Raw genomic sequence first — 18,222 nt, 5'->3', positions numbered from 1 at the left:
CGCGCTTTACGCCCAAGTGGGTGTGTTTCTTGTGCTTTCTCACTGGCTCCATAATCCTCGGTAAATTAACGAAAAAAATGGCGTCACATGCAGGAAAATTACCTGAGTGATGTATCGTACAGGACATGAAATCCATAATTTTATTGCGATAGCAATTATATGGACAGTCTCGGCTAGTTTTTGCCGTCGCCGGCGTCATGCACCGTATATATATATATATATATATATATATATATATATATATATATATATATACATATATATATATATATGTGTGTGTGTATATATAAAAGCCACAAAGAAAGATAATTCAGAAAAACTTTCCGACGGGCGAAATCGAACGGGCGACCTCTCGCTTCGCATCGCGCGGCGTTAGACGGCTAGGCCACGGAGAGTGCAGTCTTTTAGCCTGCTAACGGCGAGCTATTTATATACACCATTAAATTCAGCGTGCTTTCTTAATCACCAGCGAGATGGCGCTAAGTGCGCGCGGGACGCACATTAAAGATCGTCTTAGAGAAGTGAGTTGGGCTAGTTGGTGCGTATTAACTGTGGACATATCTACTAGCGCGAAAAACACAAAGGACGAGGTAAGCGCTGTGTCCTGTCTGCCGTCTTTACCTCGTCCTTTGTGTTTTTCGCGCTAGTAGATATGTCCACAGTTAAAGATCGTCGCCCCGCTCCGGCGAACGCCGTTGCACTTCGCCCTACAGGGCGTGGTCGCCTTCGTGCGCTTATCTCGAGGAAAGGAGGGGGCGAGCGGGGGTTGGAGCGGGGGGTTGTATGTCTTGTGCTTTCCCCGCGATGTCCGCGCTGAAGTCACAGAGCGTACGAAGGTCACTTCACTCGCTTCAGCGGCCGCGTTCGCGAAAGGAGCGCGCTGTTCAAACAGAAATAAGTAGCAACTGTGACAGTTCGCGCTCGTCCTGTGTATACCTGTTCGTTCATTTCGCGCGTCCTGCTTTATGTTTGAGCAGTGCGCTTCAAGTGTGGAGCTGTGACGGATGATAGTTCGCGCTCGTCCTGTGTGCGTTCTTTTCGTGCGTCTTTTGGGTTTGAGCGACGCGCTGGCAATTTCGAGCTGCTTTCCGTTCTTCATGTTACATTCCAATTTATTGCTCTCGCATTCATTGCTTCGCCGTTGCGGCGAAACTGTGACACTTTTCATAACGTGAACTCGAAAGGTTAAGTGTAATTCTTAAGGCGAAAACCTTAGACGCCTCAGCAAACGCGAAAATTTACCGTCCGCGTCGGCGTCCCGCGTCGGCGGCGTCCACATGAGTGATGCAAAATTACACCATCTCTCGCTAAAGGGAACCATGTGTGGATGCGAAGCAGCGGGGAGATGGTTCGCTTGAGCGGGAGATCGTGTACTTTATTGAGAGCTTGTGCTGGCGCTAACGCGACACTGGCGGCGGCGTTGACGCTGGTGCTCATCGTGGCGTTGCGCAGGAGAAAAATGAAGCGCGCGCGCTCCGTCATTTTCATACCGTGGAACTACCGTGGCGCCCCCGGCGGAAACTCGCTAGTGGCATAGCGCGGAAGGACACAAGGACAAAGAAAAAGTACGAGACGAACACAAGCGCTAACTTTCAACAACGAAAATTTTATTTTCAGGATCGGTCATATATACACACGTGAAATCACGCGACAGTAGTGAGATAATTTCGTTTACAACTGATAGCATACCGGCGGAGTACGCAGCTGTCGCACCACCTGTCGTGCGCGCCGCTCCGTAGAGTAGAGGATTCCTAGAGGAGAGAAAGGGGGAAGCGTAGGCGAGGAGAGAGAGGGTGTAAGGGACGCGCATGCGCTGTGGAGGTGTGGACGAAACGGGAGGGGAGAGAGGGGGAGCGTAGGAGAGAAGAGAGAGTGGGAGGAGACGCGCATGCGCTGTGGGAGGTAGACGCGGGACGTGGTAGGGACGGACATAGCCCCCGCCATAAGCTGCTTCGCAACTAAAAAAATAATAATCACGTGATGAAAGTGACCACATGACGTCAAAGATCGCCAAAATTTGTCACGACGTCATGATTACGTCATCATGATACCACATGATGTGACGTCATCACATGACATCGTCGCGTTGCAGTGCCTCCGGCATCGGTGGGCTGATCACGTAGGCAGTGCAAAACCACGTTCGGTGCAGAAAGCTTTTGCATGGGGGTGAGGCAGGGCAGACACATCGACTGAAGAAAAAAAAATAAGATGGCTTTCGCCTTCGAGTAGTGTTAGTCTAACGTGTAATAGACCCTGTGAGTTTTTTGAACGAATGATGGGACTTACTCTTCGCACAGTGCTTCATGCAAACGTAGTCACGAGGCATGAGTTCTCAAACTTTCTTTGGAAGCGTGGGCAAGTGCAATACCAAACTCAACGGCTCACTACGAACTTTGAAGGTAATTACCTTCTCCTTGCAGAGTGCGTACCCACAGCTGCAGTTGGGCATGGCACATTTCCGCCCCATCCTAAAGGAGCACTGGTGGAGGTCGGCAAAGTGCTGTTCTTTGTTCATGGAGCAATACTTCTTGCTCCGTGCCTGTGTTGAGCGTAAAAAGCGCGCGCAAAGATCGAGAAGTCAGCGCCGACGGCTCAACACGAAAGCCACTGAGCGCGCTAAAGAGACAGAAAGCCTGCAAATCGCGAAGGACTGTGAGACAGCTTGCTTGCACGATGTGGGAACTTTCCCTCCCAAGGTCACCTACACAAGCGTGGGCACAACATGCGAGTGTGGAGCGAGGGGCCCATGTATGCGGCATACGTCGTCTGCTCATGTCCCATAACTAGCAGCTCGTTTCAAGCGCTGTACGGCCTATCTTTCGGGCAGTATCTATTACTATCTGCAGCTAAAATATCTGTCACATCTACCAATTGGTATTACAGACATAAATCTCAGAAATTTTGCAATGTACGAGGCGGTATCACGATTTTTATGCGTCGCGTCCATAGAAGAGCATGTAAACGATGACAACGCGCCAGAAGCGTCATCTGTGGTGCTGCGGCGAAAGCCGCATTTCCTCCGTGACGCTAACGCGCCGCCCTCGCGCGCTCTGGCGGCTGAGCAGTTTATCCTTCTCAAGTACTTCTTTCTCCGTGGGGGCACCACAGATGCAATCCGAGAGCTCTGCGCGTGCGTGAAAGCGGGGGCGGTAGTGTTATGGCCGTAGGTGCTCCCAGTTGCGTTAAGAGCAGTGGTGCCGCTCGATGTAGCTTTGTAAGTTTACGGGAGTCGTGTATCATTTGCCATTGTCATGCGCGAAGAGTTATATTGGGCATACGGGGCGCTGCAATAATGTGCGCCAAAAAGAGCATGATAGAGCCAGCAGAGCTTATAACATTTTGCACATAGGAGTGTACTGAGGTGCATTTGGTTGCGAACCATGCTTTCAGGATTGTCCTTCCATTCGCCGTCGTAAGCATCAACACGTAAGAGAAATCATCGAATCGCACCACATTTGTAAAGAAAAAGATTTGTGCGTTAGCCACCTTTCAGCGTTATTGTCACAGACTGAGCTAAGTAAATTTCAGGCGTTCTTTGGTGATTAATATTTTCTTGCGCATATGGTGTTGACGTAAGTGTGGCGGATTCATGCACGTTTGGTTTCACCCTTGCCTATGTTTAACGGAATCGGTGTACACGTGACATCCCTTTGTATAAGTCTTTGTTCTTTCTAATAAACTTCTTAGTGGAGAGTCAGCGCCTGTCCCGCTGTTGCTTTCTTCGTCCTCGTATTGTTGCGCTGTTTTGAAAATGAACACCAACCGATTTGCCCAAATCTCCGTTCTCCTAAACTTTATCTGAAAGTATCGTACGTATTAAATCAACTCGTCTGTGCGAGGTCTGGTACACTGCAGTGTCTTATGACGGAGTGTTGGCGAATCTTTTGGGGGATCCTTACCGCGTTGTGTCTTTGCTTAATTCCGGACTCATCATACGTAGATTCGCATGCACCATCTTCCATTGCGCGTGATTTTGCAGATTTAGCTAGAACCATGCAGGCGATGGCAGGAGACATTGAATTCCTGAAAAATAGAATATAACAGGTTTTTTTTATATGTAACAGTGAAATGGTGAAGTAAAAAAGAAATTAATTATTAGAATAAACACCTTGCAGCCACTGGGACCCGAACTCATGTGTCCCTTTGTGTTCAAGGTGGTCGACCAGTTGATCGAATTACGGGAGCATTCGTTGTCGCGTCCGATTTCTTTGATATTTTGCTATGTGATGCAAAAGCTAGACAGCACCACCAATAGACATGGAGGCACAAACTTAGTGTGTGAAGGGTCAACCAATGTTGAAGCCGCCTTTGCCTGTCTACATGTTTTATTTGCGGTGCCGTCATGTGCCGTACAAAGTCCAAATCGATAACATCGCAAAGCACGTCGTATGTACTAGGCGCCAGCAAAAACACGCAAGTGTGGCGACGAATGCGGTTGAAGCAGAGATGAAACGAGCCGGCCATCTCCGTCGCACGAAGGGTGCATTCGATGACATCGTCCCGTTTGCGAGTCCTGGCGTCGATGGCTCGTCGAGCAGAGAGGAAACGCCCCACCCGTCTTTTATCGGGCGAATGAGCGTTATAGGGCGCCCGGCAGGGGGGGGGGGGGTGGCGAAGCTTCGTCGTTCAAGCAGCAACTGTGCACTTTGTGCAAAAAGGCGTGGTCGCGAGTGCTCGGGCGCGCGCTATCTCGGCGGACACCAGGAGACAGCTTTTAATCTTGCTTCGACCTCACCGCTTACTTCGCCTTGAGAGAACAGACAGCACAAAAAGCGCTTCGTTGTATGGAGCGGCCGTATTCCCTTGAACCACTGTTTTCTAGACTCACGATATCGGATCCAAAAGAGTTAGCTGCTAGTCATACATCGTATAGCATTCCGATTTGTTGCTATCGCTTTCATTGCTTTGCCCTTGCGGCGAAAGTATCATTTGTTTTGCTGCTTATTGTCCTGCAGGGTGTCGGGATTACTAACCTTGCAGCAAACTACCACCACTGGCCTTTCGGCACTCAATGTGCTGTGTCTCTGGACATGGGTGGACGGTGGTACGAGCCCTGCGGATCGGACACGTTTGGCGTTCCTCCCGAAGACTACAAACTCGGCAAGAAGTGCGGATACAGCTGCACGAAACACAAGGTGCAAAAAGATACGCAGATCACCGAGATTGCCAGGGTGAGCACGAGATTTATCTTTAATAGCAGTAAACGTGCTTGTAAAGTCGTTTCTGCAGTCTAAAAAAAGTTCGAGTAAAAAGGGCGTCTTTTTGTCCCACAATAATAATCGTGATCTGGCTTGCTTGCGTTTTCTTTCTTGAAAACTCGGTACTTGCCACTTGTTTATCATGAATGTTATTTCACGGTAACAACGCTAATGCCGTGCGTGACCAGAAAATACAGGGCGCGCGGCGACAATGCAAGGAATGATACGCAGTGTAGATCATTATTCTTGTGGGAAAAAGAAACACTTTTTACTCGTTCTTCTGTTAGCGTGTACACTCTTCGAACGACAATTTTTGTACCAACGATAAACATTTAATTATTTTTATTGATTTAACAGCCGTTCTATGTCTTTTGTTTTGAACCTGCGCATGTTACAACCCCTTCTGCAAGACTTAATGAATTCGTGCGGTTCTGAAAATAAACGTGTATTAGTGTCCCGCAACGCTGACTGAATAGAGTTCTTGTCTCATCGCCATGTTTGCCGACCTTTCTTAATTCTTGATATATATTTAGTAAATGCGGTCTTCGAGTAAAATCAATTCTAGTAATTGTATATCAAAGTATTGCATAATTCATTACGTACAGTGTTGGCTAAATAAGTTGCAAGTAATACTACCAGTAACGCTTTAATATTTTTTGTACGCCATCGTCACTCAGCAACGTAGCAGTGAGCATTTCAAAGTGTAGCGCTTAACCTATATACGTTCACACATGTCGGCGTTACCATAGCAAGTTTGGTTGCTGCATTCTTCGCCGTCACAACAAGATCATGGTCATTTCCTCCCGACAGGCCTGCAAGCGACCCGATTTCAGCAAGTCCTTCTACACGGACAGCAAGTTTGAAGCGCTCGCTACATACAACGTGAAGCGTCAATTGGTCTTCACATATGATGGACCCCTCAATCTTCGTAAAAAGGTGGGGGCTGCCGCCTATGTCTGGAGTACCTACTGAAATTATCACCAGTTTCTGCTCATAGCACAATTTCATATATATGTGCTTACGTGAGCGAATTGTTCTAGTTGTAACTCAACGGCGATGCCGCTACGCAGCAGCGCGGGTTCGCTTTCCGGTCAAGGCGCACCTCTTTGAGCGTGGGCGAAATGCGGTAAAAAAAAAAACTCATTCGACCATCTGCAAACACTCCCATGAACGTTGAAACCAAATATTGTTGTCGTGGGCTGCACGTAAAGCTTACAAGCGCAGCGCGAAACTATCACTTTCTCACGCCTCCTTATACAGAGGCCCCTTTTCACTCTCTCCAAAGATGCCGGAGGCTGCTCTATTTCGTCATTCAGATCGTTGGCGCTATTGGCTAAGAGCTGAGATCAATCAGTAGGGGCATTTCGACCAGATGCGCTTCTCGCAATTCTCGCAGTGTATAACAGATTTAGTCAAATAAAGAAGCTGAAGTATGCGCAAACCTTTCAATTTATATTTTGATATGAATGACGTACTTCCAGAATAAGGCAACTAGTCATCTCCTGAACTCAACACGCACGCGCAGGCTCGAGCGAATCGTTACCCGCGGTGCCTGTTCGACATGGTCGCATTTGACTCTCACCATTTAAATAGGTTTTCAAGGTCATGACCATCATACCTTAAGAAGGTTGGCAGCAACGCCAAAATATTCTTTGAACTGAATTCTTTCTCTTTCAAATGGTTTATGTGTGTACCTTACGAGCAAGACGCTTCGCCGGATATTCTTTGCTGTAGAGCTACTTTATTTTTGCTTAACAGTGTGCTCTCTACCTTTGGCTATTTTCCCTCGGTAAAGACGAACGCAGGACAATTCCAATGCGCAGCAGGACCTGCAGAGCTAGGATGATTTCGCACAATCAAGGCATTGTTGCTCTGCATGGTTAGTGCCGTCGTCACGAGGGGCGGCCATGTTGGTGCAACTTCTTTCCCCTGGGTCATCTCTCCAACCCGCTTCTCGGGATAGGGTATGGATGGATGGATGGATGATATAAGCGTCCCCTTTATAACGGGACGGTAACAAGTGTGTCACCAGACTCGACAAAAAAAGAAGAAACAAAATCTTTTTTTCCTGTTCCCTTTTTTTTAAATGTTGGCCTAATTCCTCTACTTTGATTAAATCTATCTTACTACAGAAAAAAAAATAATTTATCTGCCATTTACGGCCGAATGCCCTAATATTTTCCAATATTTATTTTTGTCCTTCCTTTGTAAATTTCTTACACCAATACTCTAACCATCTCTTACTTATTTCAATCGCGGGTGTGTTCAGCTTTCCATTGTCTCTAAAACCCAAGGCGTCATGTAGGCTCGTCCCAAACGTACACCTGGGTGGATGTCTCCACATTCAATCAGAACATGCTCCGCCGTTTCCTTATCTTCTCCGCAGCACCTGCATCGTTCTTCTTCTTTAATGAATCTCGCTTTATACCTACCCGTTCTAAGGCAACCCGATCTCGCTTCAAACAATAAATCGCTTCCCCTTGAATTATCGTAAAATGCCTCCCTCCTTATTTCATTTTTGCCCTTTCGGTAGTTACTCAAAGCCAGTTTTTTTCTCAATAGCTGCCGTCCAGTAAATCCTCTCCGCCTCTCTGACTTTTCGTTAACGCTCTTTTTTGAGATACTGCTTACACTACCAGCCGTATATTTACTAGTGAGCCTCCTAGTTCTTTTTCTCCACTGTGTGTCCACGCTCTTCCTATAAAAATAACGGAACACCTTCTCTGCCCATCTACTCTCCTTCATATTACTTAGCCTTTCTTCGAACCTTATTTTGCTCTGAGCCTCCCTCGCCTCAAAACCTGCCTATCCCATATCGCCCTTTACACTCTCATTTGTCGTCTTACCGTGAGCACCCAACGCGAGGCGTCCCACAGTCCTTTGATTTATATCCATTCCCGATTGCACCTCTGCCCTCATGCAAACCACTGAGTTCCCAAAAGTAAGCCCCGGAACCATTACACCTTTCCACAGACCTCGAAGCACCTCGTACCTATTGTATCCCCACAATGCTCTGTGCTTCATTTTTGCAGCATTCCTCTTTCCTTTTGCTGCTGAGGCTTTTTCCTGTACCTCCATGTACCTGTCACCCTCATTTATCCATACTCCGTGGTACTTGTATTCGCTCACCCACGGTATTTCTTGGCTCTGTATCGACACCACCAGATCACAAGGATCATTGAATACCATCAATCCGCATTTTGTTACACTAAATCCTAGTCCTAGAGCTTCCCCTTCCCTACCGCATATATCCGCCAGCTGCTGTGTATCCTCTCGACTGTCAGAAAATAAGACAATATCGTCAGCATAAAATAATCCTGGAAGCTTCTGCTCAATCATCAAGCCATCCTGTTTGTGTGACAGATTAAAACCAAAGTTGCTACCTTCTAGCGCTTTTTCCATATTCACCATGTACAGCATGAATAACAGCGGGGACAAAGGACATCCCTGTCTCAGCCCCTTGCTAATCTCAACGTTCTCTTTGCTACTCATTCCTTCCCATTCTTTGCAAACTGTATTTTCTCGGTATATCTCCCTCAAAAGCTGTATACAGTCGTCGTCTATGCCAATTCCTTTCAATATATCCCCCAACATTTCTTGATTAACGTTGTTGGACGCCCCAGTGAAGTCTAGAAAAGCCACGTACAAGGGCCTATTTTCTATTTTAGATATTTTTATACACTCAGTGAGAACAAACAGGTTATCGTCTAACCACCTGTCGACTCGAAATCCATTCTGGAGTTCTCCCAAAATATCTTTGTGTTCTGCCAACTTTTCTATTTTCATTTTTACTCCTTGCATCGTCAACCTGTATAGTACCGATGTAATGGTTAGTGGTCTATACGAGCGAATGTTATCCTTTTCTCCTTTGCCTTTATAGATTAAGTTCATTCTATTTTTTCGCCAACTATCCGGTATTTGCCTGTCCTTTAAGCATTTTTCTACAGCTTTCAGCAGTGCTTCTTTAGTGCTATTTCCTAGTTCGTTAATGAGGCTAACGGGAATCCCATCAAAACCCGCGGCAGTGCGCTTTGGAATTTTTCCTTCAGCCTTTTTCCAATTCAAATTTTCCAGCACTAGCTCTATCTAGGTTGCTCTCTCCGCCACACTTTTACTCACCGGGCAAACCCCTGGACGCTCTTTTTAAACGAATCGGCTGATAATTTTCGGATGTAACCTAGCGCTTCGTACCCTTCCAATAGAATTCCTCCTTCATCAACAATATGTTGTTGCGTTGTGACAGACTTCCTACCTAGCGCCTTTATGTGGCTCCAAGATATCCTAGGTGCGGCCTCCTTTTTTTCGTGAATCTCTGTCAACCAGCGTTCACTTTCACCTTTAATTTTTGCCTCGACCAATTTCTGTACAATGGAATTTTTCTCTAGATATATTTCCCATATTTCGTTGACTTCGTCCTGCGGTCGCTTGTCCTTTTTTGCCCTTCTGTGATTCCGTGATGCTTCACGCCGCTTCTCGATCGCTTCCCGGATTTCCATGTTCCACCAACTTTTTCGCTTCCTCTTTCCCTTCCTGCAAACAGTTTACTTCTATCTCCCTATCTCTTTCGTCATTAGACCTTACAGCTCACTGTACTCTCAGTCCTTGCCCGGTATTTTTTCTACTTCTTCCTCGACTCTTGTGGCTATATTTATTATTTGTTTGTCATTTAAATACGAAATGTTAAACTTTGATGCTATGCACTTATTTCGAGTTTTATATCCCATTTGTAATGTTATTCGTTTATGATCACTACCCAAGCTCTTAATCCCTTCCTCGTCTATTCTCATTTATTTCAGTTTGTGATAAGTTCCTTCAGAAATGAGACAATAATCAATACTTGACTGTTTGTTTCCGACTTCCCACGTGATCTGGCCGTCACAATTAGGCCCCGTGTTAACTATCTCCAGACTATGTTGCTCGCAGAGATCTAGTAATAACTTCCCGTTGGTGTCTGAATATTCATCAAGGTCGTGTATGTGGGCATTCATGTCCCCTAGAAAAATGATTTCGGCCCATTACCAAATTCTTTAATATCCTCACTCATGCAATCCACTATCTCCTGATTCTTTTCTCTGCAGTTATTTCCCGTCCACAAGTAGGCAACCCCTAGCCACGTTTTCTTTCCACCTACTGCTCTGAGCTTCCCTCGCCTGAGCTCCATGGATGGATGGATGGATGCTATGAGAGTCCCCTTTATAACGGGGCGGTGACATGTCTGTCACCATGCTCGAAGAAAACAGAAAAAAACTTCCTTGTTTCATGCTGGCCTAATACCTTAACTACATTGATTAAATCTATGTTGTTATACCAAAAAAAAATTATGAATTCACGGTCTATCTCTCTGCCTCTTAAGGCAGAATGACCTTATTTTTTTTCCCATTATTTATTTTTGTACTTTATCTCTTCTTTTCTGCCACCAATACTCTAACCGTCTCTTACTTATTTCTATCACGGACGTGTTGAGCTTTCCATTGTTGTCCCTAAAACCCAAGGCTTCCTGTAGACTCGTGCCCACACGTATACCTGGGTGAATATCGCCACATTCAATCAGTACATGTTCCATCGTTTCCTTAGTTCCCCCGCAGCATGTACATTGTTCTTCTTCGTTACTGAATCTCGCTTTATAACTACGCGTTCTAAGGCAGCCCGACCTTGCTTCAAACAGTAAAGCGCTACCCCTTGAATTATCATAAAACCTTTCTCTCCTTATTTCGTTTTTTCCCTTTCGGTAGTAACTCAGAGCCGGCTTCTTTTCCATCGCTGTCATCCAATAAGTCCTCTCCGCCTCTCTGACCTTCCGCTTAATGCTCCTTGTTGCCATATCGCCCGCACTGCTAGCCGTATATTTACTGGTGAGCCTCCTAGTTCTTTTTCTCCACTGCGTGTCAACGCTTTTTCTATACAATACCTGAAAACCTTCTCTGCCCATCAACAGTTCTTCATTTTCCTCAGCCTCTCTTTGAATCTCATTTTGCTCTGAGCTTCCCTCACTCAAAGCCTGTCCATCCCATATCACCCTTTACAGCCTCATTTGTCGTCTTCCCGTGAGCGCCCAACGCGAGGCGGCCCACCGTCCTTTGATTTACATCGATTCCTGATTGTACCTCTGACTTCATGCAAACCACTGAGTTCCCAAATGTAAGCTCCGGGACCATCACACCCTTCCACAGCCCTCGAAGCACCACGTACCTATTGTATCCCCATAAAGCTCTGTGCTTCATAATTGCAGCATTCCTCTTTCCCTTTGCTACCGATGCTTTCTCTTGTACCTCCATATATCTATCCCCCTCATTTACCCATACTCCGAGGTACTTGTACTCGCTTACCCTCGGTATTTTTTGACCCTGTATGAAGACCGCATGGTCATCGTGATCATTGAATACCATCAATCCACATTTTGTTGCACTAAATCCTAGTCCTAGGGCCTCACATTCCCTTCCGCATATATCTGCCAGTCGCTGTATGTCATCTTGACTGTCCGCAAATAACACAATATCATCAGCATAAAATAGACCTGGAAGCTTCTGCTCAACCATCGTGTCGACCTGTTTGTGCGACAAATTAGATACAATTTTGCTACCTTCTAGCGCTTTTTCCATCCTCACCATGTACAGCACGAATAACAGCGGGGACAAAGGACATCCCTGTCTCAGCCCCTTGCTAATTTCAACGCTGTCCTTGCTACTTATTCTTTCCCATTCTATACAAACTGTATTTTCTCGGTATATTTCCCTCAAAAGCTGTATACAGTCGTCCCCTATGCCCACTTCTTTCAATATATCCCACAAAATTTCCTGATTAACGTTGTCATACGCCCCGGTGATATCTAGATAAGCTACGTATAAGGGCCTGTTTTCTATTTTCGATACTTCTATACACTGGGTAAGAACAAACAGATTATCGTCTAACCGCCTGTCGATTCGAAATCCATTCTGAAGTTCTCCCAAAATATCATTTTTCTACCCACGCTTCTATTTTTAATTTTACTGCCTGCATCGCCAACCTGTATAGCACCGATGTAATGGTTAGCGGTCTATACGAGCGAATGTTATCCTTTTCTCCCCTGCCTTTATAGATTAAGTTCATTCTTCTTTTTCGCCAACTGTCTGGTATTTCCCTCTCCTGTAAGCACTTTTCTACGGCTTTCAGCAGTGCTTCTTTAGTGTTATGTCGGATTTCGTTAATGAGGCTGACGGGAACCCCATCTAAGCCCGAGTAGTGCGCTTAGGAATTTTTCCTTCGGCCTTCTTCCAATTGAAATTGTCTAGTACTACATCTTCGTCAGTTGCACTCCTTTGCGTACTTTTACTCACCGGGGGAATCCCCTGGGTGACCTTTTTAAACGAATCGGGTGTTATCTTTCGGATGTAACCTAGCGCTGCATGCCCTTCCAATTGATTTCCTCCTTCATCTACCAAACGTTGTTGCATTGTGACAGACTTCCTACCTAGCGCTTTTAGGTGGCTCCAAAATATCCTAGGCGCGGCCTTCTTCTTTTCGCGAAGCTCTGTCATCCAGCGTTCACTTTCACCTTTAATTTTTGCCTCGACTAATTTCTGAAGAATGGATTTTTGCTCTAAATATATTTCCCATATTTGGTTGACTTCGTCCTGTGGCCGTTTCTCCTTTTTTGCCTCTCTGTGCTCCCGTGATGCCTCACGTCGCTTCTCGATCGCCTCCCGGATTTCTTTGTTCTACCAACTTTTTGGCTTTCTCTTTCCTTTCCAACAAGTAGTTTTCTTCTCTTTTTCCATTTCTTTCGTGATTACAGTAGCAGCTCACTATACTTCCAGTCTTTGCCTGGTAGTTCGTCTACTTTTTCCTCGACTCTTGCGGGTATATTTGTTATTTGTTTGTCACTTAGATACAAGCTGCCAAACTTTGATTCTATGTTCTTATTTTCAGTTTTATATCCCATTTGTAATATTATGCGTTTATGATCACTACCCAAGCTGTTAATGTCTTCCTCGTCTATTCTCATCTCTCTAAGTTTGTCATATATTCCTTCTGTCATGAGACAATAATCAATGCTCGATTGCCTGTTTCCGACTTCCCACGTGATCTGCCCCTCACACTTAGGCCCCACGTCAACTATCTCAAGACTATGTTGCTCGCAGAGATCTAGCAATAACTTGTCATTGGTGTCTGAATACCCGTCAAGGTCATGAATGTGAGCGTTCATGTCCCCTAGAAAAATTATTTCGGCATCATGACCAAATTCTTTAAAAACGGTGCTCATGCATTTCACTATCTCCAGATTCTTTTCTCTGCAGTTATTCCCCGTCCACAAGTAAGCTACACCTAGCCACGTTTTCTTTCCACCTACTGTGCCCGAAACCCAGAGGTGCTCTGAACACGTCTGTTTCACTCTATCCCATTTTGTTCTGCTATGAATTAGCATTCCAACACCCCCACCTCTCCTTTCTGATGTGATCCTGTTACATCCTTCCCAAATATAATTGTCAATATGTGGTGGCTCTTCCAAGTCGCTAAGGTGTGTTTCTGTAACCGCATAAACACCTATCTGTTCCTTATTTAACTGTCCCTTAATCTCTAACCATGTTGCCTTTTTTTTCTGCCACCCTGCATGTTTATGTAACTAATAGCAACACGCGCCTTCTCCCTTCTTTTACCTTTCCTCTGGTTTTTCGCTATACTGCCTGCCAAGGAGTCCCTCTGGTTGTTTTCCTCATTACAAGCTACCCTCGGCACCGAAGGGCCCGCGTGCCCCCCAAAAAAGCTACTGCGCGTCCCGCAAGTCGCCAACCCACCTCATGACCATGCCTCCTATCGAAGTGTATTCCGTCTCTTCGAAAACCACCCCACCTGTGCACCTCTCTGTTTATTTCCACTACCTCGATGCCTTTTTCTCGACTCATGTGCCATATCTCTTTGTTTGCGTCGACAACCGCTCTTTGCAGGTTGCCGTCACGCACCGTTACTTCCGGTATTGTGCATACCACTATCTGCACCTGAGGGGAAATGGCGCGCATGTCATCTACCCCTTTCGCCAATGTGGTCGCTAGTTCGGTTGATTCTTCATTCAAGACGTCGTTTAGACCTCCCGCGATTATCACGAGGTTACGTCCATCAGCCTTAGTTGCGAGTTTTGCGCTAGCTTGTCTCATCACTGATCCCATCCCGTGCCCCGGGAACTTCCCTATTAAATCTCGTTTGTCGCCTCTCACCCTTTCCTTGACTGCTTCTGCGCATCTAACTAAATTCGAGCCCCCGGCGATTATCACGTGCTCCGACTTTTCTGCTGGACTGTCCCGCACCTGGCCACTGCCTCGGTTACTAGCGCGTGCCACTGCTGCTTTATTGTTCCCTCCCCTTCCCAAAACGACTTCGCGGAAGCTGGGTCCTGTGACCCTTGCACCTGTCTTTTCCAAACCTGTTTCCCCCTTCGTGTCTACCACTGTGGGGGTCGATGCCCCTCTGTTCCCGCTGTCGCTTGCTTCCTTGTTCGCCATGACTACCTTTGCTAACCCCTCCTCGGCTGACTTAAGCCTTTCCCCCATAGCCATCGTTTTTTTCCCGCTCCGTCGCCAACGCATTCTCCAGCTCGGCGATTCTTACCATGAGCTCATTCTGGGCAGCCATCATTATTTCCATTTTTTACTCTAACTCGCATTGCTTACACTTGGCGTCAGCTCCCTCTGTCTTCTCATCCGTACAAACCTCTATTTTCCATCCCATTCCGCACCCTGAACAATTTACGGTGTTTTTGACCATGGCTAGATCGTTCACACGGCGGATTAGATACACTTAAAGCCAAATGATATCACTAAACTCCGCAAGTATGCTACACTACAAAGCACATGCGTACCTTTCAGCCACGTGGTGTCCGAACAAACAAATAATATAAAAAACCCAGGCAACTGTCACACAGGAAACAGTACAAAGTTATAGGCCCTATTAAGCTTCAATCTAGTGGCTTATGTACTCATATAACTAAAAAATAAGCTCGAATCATGCAAAAAAAAACTTATCTGACGTTGTCATTCCGGGAGCCCGCGGAAAACACGTCCTCCCTCCAGCAGAACCCTCCATATTCAAATTTACAGCGCCATCTGTCGACAACCCAATAAGCTCAATCCACCATGTTTTTTGGGCGCGAAAACGAAACCAGTCGCATATCGCAGCCTTTCAGGTGCTAGCTACTGGTTTTTTATCTTCGTTCTGCATTGACTTCTCAATGCTTCGCGCGCTGTTCCGGCAACGAGGGAACGCTGACAATGCCGGCAACAAGGTAACACTATTAATAAACAAATTTATCAGTCACCTGAACGGAGGAGAATAATATACCGACGCGAAATCTTGTCGTCAACAAGATCGGCACTGTGCTTCACTTCAGAAATGACCGGCGCGCGCAAAAGCGCTCTCTAACCTCAGTTATGATTTCTCCGTGCAAAGTTAGGCTTGCAGACCAATATATTACGATATATGCATTTTAAAAGAGACGGTCGACGTCGCACACGCGCGAGAGAGTATGATTGAACGACATTAGCTTGTCGGTATTGCAGACCAACGAAAGCAATGACTTATGTATATAAACGTGTAAACGTGTGGGGCAGCGCCACAGACGCTGGTGCGGACGTCCTCGGTAAATCGGTGCCGCCACACGAGACTCGATCAGCGCAAATATTCCTACAGGCATCCCTTGCAAGCTTCCCAAGGCAGTGTGCGCTGAAGTATATAGTCCGCATGCCGCCTCTGGCCTTCCCTTCGCACCCCCTTATCCCTCTCCTTTTTTTCTTTTGTTTCCTTCGGTCAGCGTGCGCTGCGAACAGGGAGTACTGAGTTAAGGAGCCCTACAGTAGATGGAGCTGTTTGTTGCGTAGATCTAGAGTTACTGTGTATGCTACCTTTGGGTAGCAGAGTTGTGAATAAGTATGACTAGCAACCACAGCTTTGCGGTGAAGCCGCACTCCGTTTTTGCAGGCGATATGCTACCGTGTCGCCGGTCGACATGATTGGCGTGTCAAAGACCAGGGATTAACTTGACTCTCGATGACTATAGTGTCGATCTAGTTCGCTGCTGCGGCGGCGTCGAGAAATACAAAAATTATCCCGAGTGTCAGCGACATTTGTAAGACTGCCACATAAAGGTATCATAAAGGTACCACATAAAGGTATATGCAGTAACTCTAGGTAGATCATCGCACTCATCTTTCCGCTGATTGCGGGACCTTGCATGCTGTTTGCAATAGCGAGCGGTTATGCACGCCTCCACGGCATGTGAAAGCAGAGAGCGCAGTATTTTAAGAATATATTTCAATGAACGCACACGTATAGCGTTCAAGAAAACCACAACGACAACTCTAAATCCGCGCGAGAGATTACGACAACAAAACATTATAAACAACCAGTGTGCGGTAAAAGAGCATCACTCGGGGCGCTGAAATTCGCGATCAGTATTTTGTTTGCTCTGCGCGCACCGCCTTGCTCATTTTGAAAAACCTACAACGCACGCTACTGCGGATGGTACGTGATATTTGCCACTTACGTGTCGTTAAAGAAATGAGGCGAGGAAAGCAGCGCGGCGCGTTGCACAGGTGGCGCATAAACAACGTGGTGTCGATATCTGACGAGTGTTTAAGACGCGTGTATATAATCACAGTGGGAAATACGATAGAGATGTATTGCAGTGCAAGGTTATTTTAGTTTGACAGTCACACCTCCTCTGCAACGAACACATTTTTTGAGCGCCTACCTCAGATAGGAAGCGCACGCCACTCGACAACAGCAGTTCAGCTTTGCGAAGCGGTGCGCTTCTTGCAGCTGCCGTCCGGATGAGTTCTTAAGCGCGCAGGACTCCGATATTGAGTTATCATTGATTTGTGGCAGTACAGTGAGGCCCTCTGACCGTTCGGCGCTGAATGAAGAAAGAAACAGCCGCATTTCATTCGCTGGAAAGCTTCGCCAACGACTGCGGCTGAGCCTCTCCGTGGCCTGTCATTATGGAAGCGCTATTAGACGATTCCGCGACTGCGCCCAACAAAAAATGGTGGACGCGCCTAGTGTTGCCGGAACACCATGCATTATGAATATCCTGTATTAAAGAAGAGGCAAATAGCGTAAAGCGTGCGACAAATACCTGTAACTCAGCTCGTACTGGACGGATTCCAAAAATGTTAGCAGCAGTCGATTCTTGGTAAACGATTCGAAGGCGACATATAACGTGTGTTTGAACATAACTTGCACGTCGCTTTCAGTGGTGCTGCCAGTACTGTATCATTGAAATTTTGAGATTCTCACAACGATGGGGAGCATGAAGCAAGTACTTTTTCCCGTTAATGTGTCGCCTTATTTGTTACTGCGTTGTGCCCTTGGCATGTGACTCGCCATACAGATACGTGATATTCGCCACTTACTATTGTCGTCGATTTTAATGCAGCTATGCAAAGCCAAGGCGAACGCGACGAACGTGTTATACACCTTTGCCGCTGTGAACATCGACATGGAGGACGGGAACGGCAGCTGCGGCTTCGGAGCCTTTCCTCGGCTCTACATGCTCAAGAACCTGGCCGAGTTTTTCGCCTTGAATTACTCATCTCCTGGCAAAGTGTCAGACTGCATGAGGGTCAGCTATAAGAAGCGTGGATAATTCACATCTCTATGCATAAATTCATAAGACAATTTATTTCGTAAGAAAACAATAAAGTTGCATTTCTCTTGCTTATGCATTTCAGTGTGCCACATAGTGTTGTTGCTGATCTTTTTTTTCTTTGTTATTCTTGCGGCAGGGCATCTGCATCGTTATGAGAATTACTTGGTTCAGGTCCCGACACTACCTATGTGAAGCTGTTGAAGCTTAGGAATTACATGCGTTGGTGTTGGTCATTCGTAAATCAAGTTTCGGTTCCAGTAGCCTGTGAATCTCTATGAAGTTCATGTATACTGAGTTTATTGCAGTGATACATATGCCAAAGAACAGACTTCTCTCCCCAAGTCGTTACCACAGAAGGCGTGATACAAAAGTTTATGGAAATTTCGAGTTTGACTCATTGAAGCAGGAGCA

At 46.2% G+C, this 18,222-nt stretch overlaps 1 protein-coding gene across 1 annotated transcript; it reads left to right on the top strand.

The window, feature by feature from the left end:
* The first annotated feature begins 5,030 nt into the window (after positions 1 to 5,030).
* LOC125757401 (uncharacterized) lies at positions 5,031 to 17,931 on the top strand. Its single transcript, XM_049412983.1, has 3 exons — positions 5,031 to 5,171; positions 6,009 to 6,134; positions 17,599 to 17,931. Exons 1-3 carry the CDS (start codon positions 5,031 to 5,033, stop codon positions 17,806 to 17,808), a joined length of 477 nt encoding a protein of 158 aa, XP_049268940.1. The 3' UTR covers positions 17,809 to 17,931.
* The last annotated feature ends 291 nt before the right edge of the window (positions 17,932 to 18,222 follow it).

This window comes from Rhipicephalus sanguineus, chromosome 2, assembly GCF_013339695.2.
Source record: "Rhipicephalus sanguineus isolate Rsan-2018 chromosome 2, BIME_Rsan_1.4, whole genome shotgun sequence".
Lineage (NCBI taxonomy): Eukaryota > Metazoa > Arthropoda > Arachnida > Ixodida > Ixodidae > Rhipicephalus > Rhipicephalus sanguineus.
The sequence above is the reverse complement of the archived record's forward strand: the minus strand, read 5'-3'. Positions and strand labels throughout refer to the sequence as shown.

Excerpts from the sequence above, each read along its gene's own strand:
- LOC125757401 (XM_049412983.1), top strand. The coding sequence starts at position 5,031 with ATGGGTGGACGGTGGTACGAGCCCTGCGGATCGGACACGTTTGGCGTT. Across the intron at positions 5,172-6,008 it reads AGATCACCGAGATTGCCAGG|GCCTGCAAGCGACCCGATTT; the intron begins GTGAGCACGAGA and ends TCCTCCCGACAG. Across the intron at positions 6,135-17,598 it reads CCCTCAATCTTCGTAAAAAG|CTATGCAAAGCCAAGGCGAA; the intron begins GTGGGGGCTGCC and ends ATTTTAATGCAG.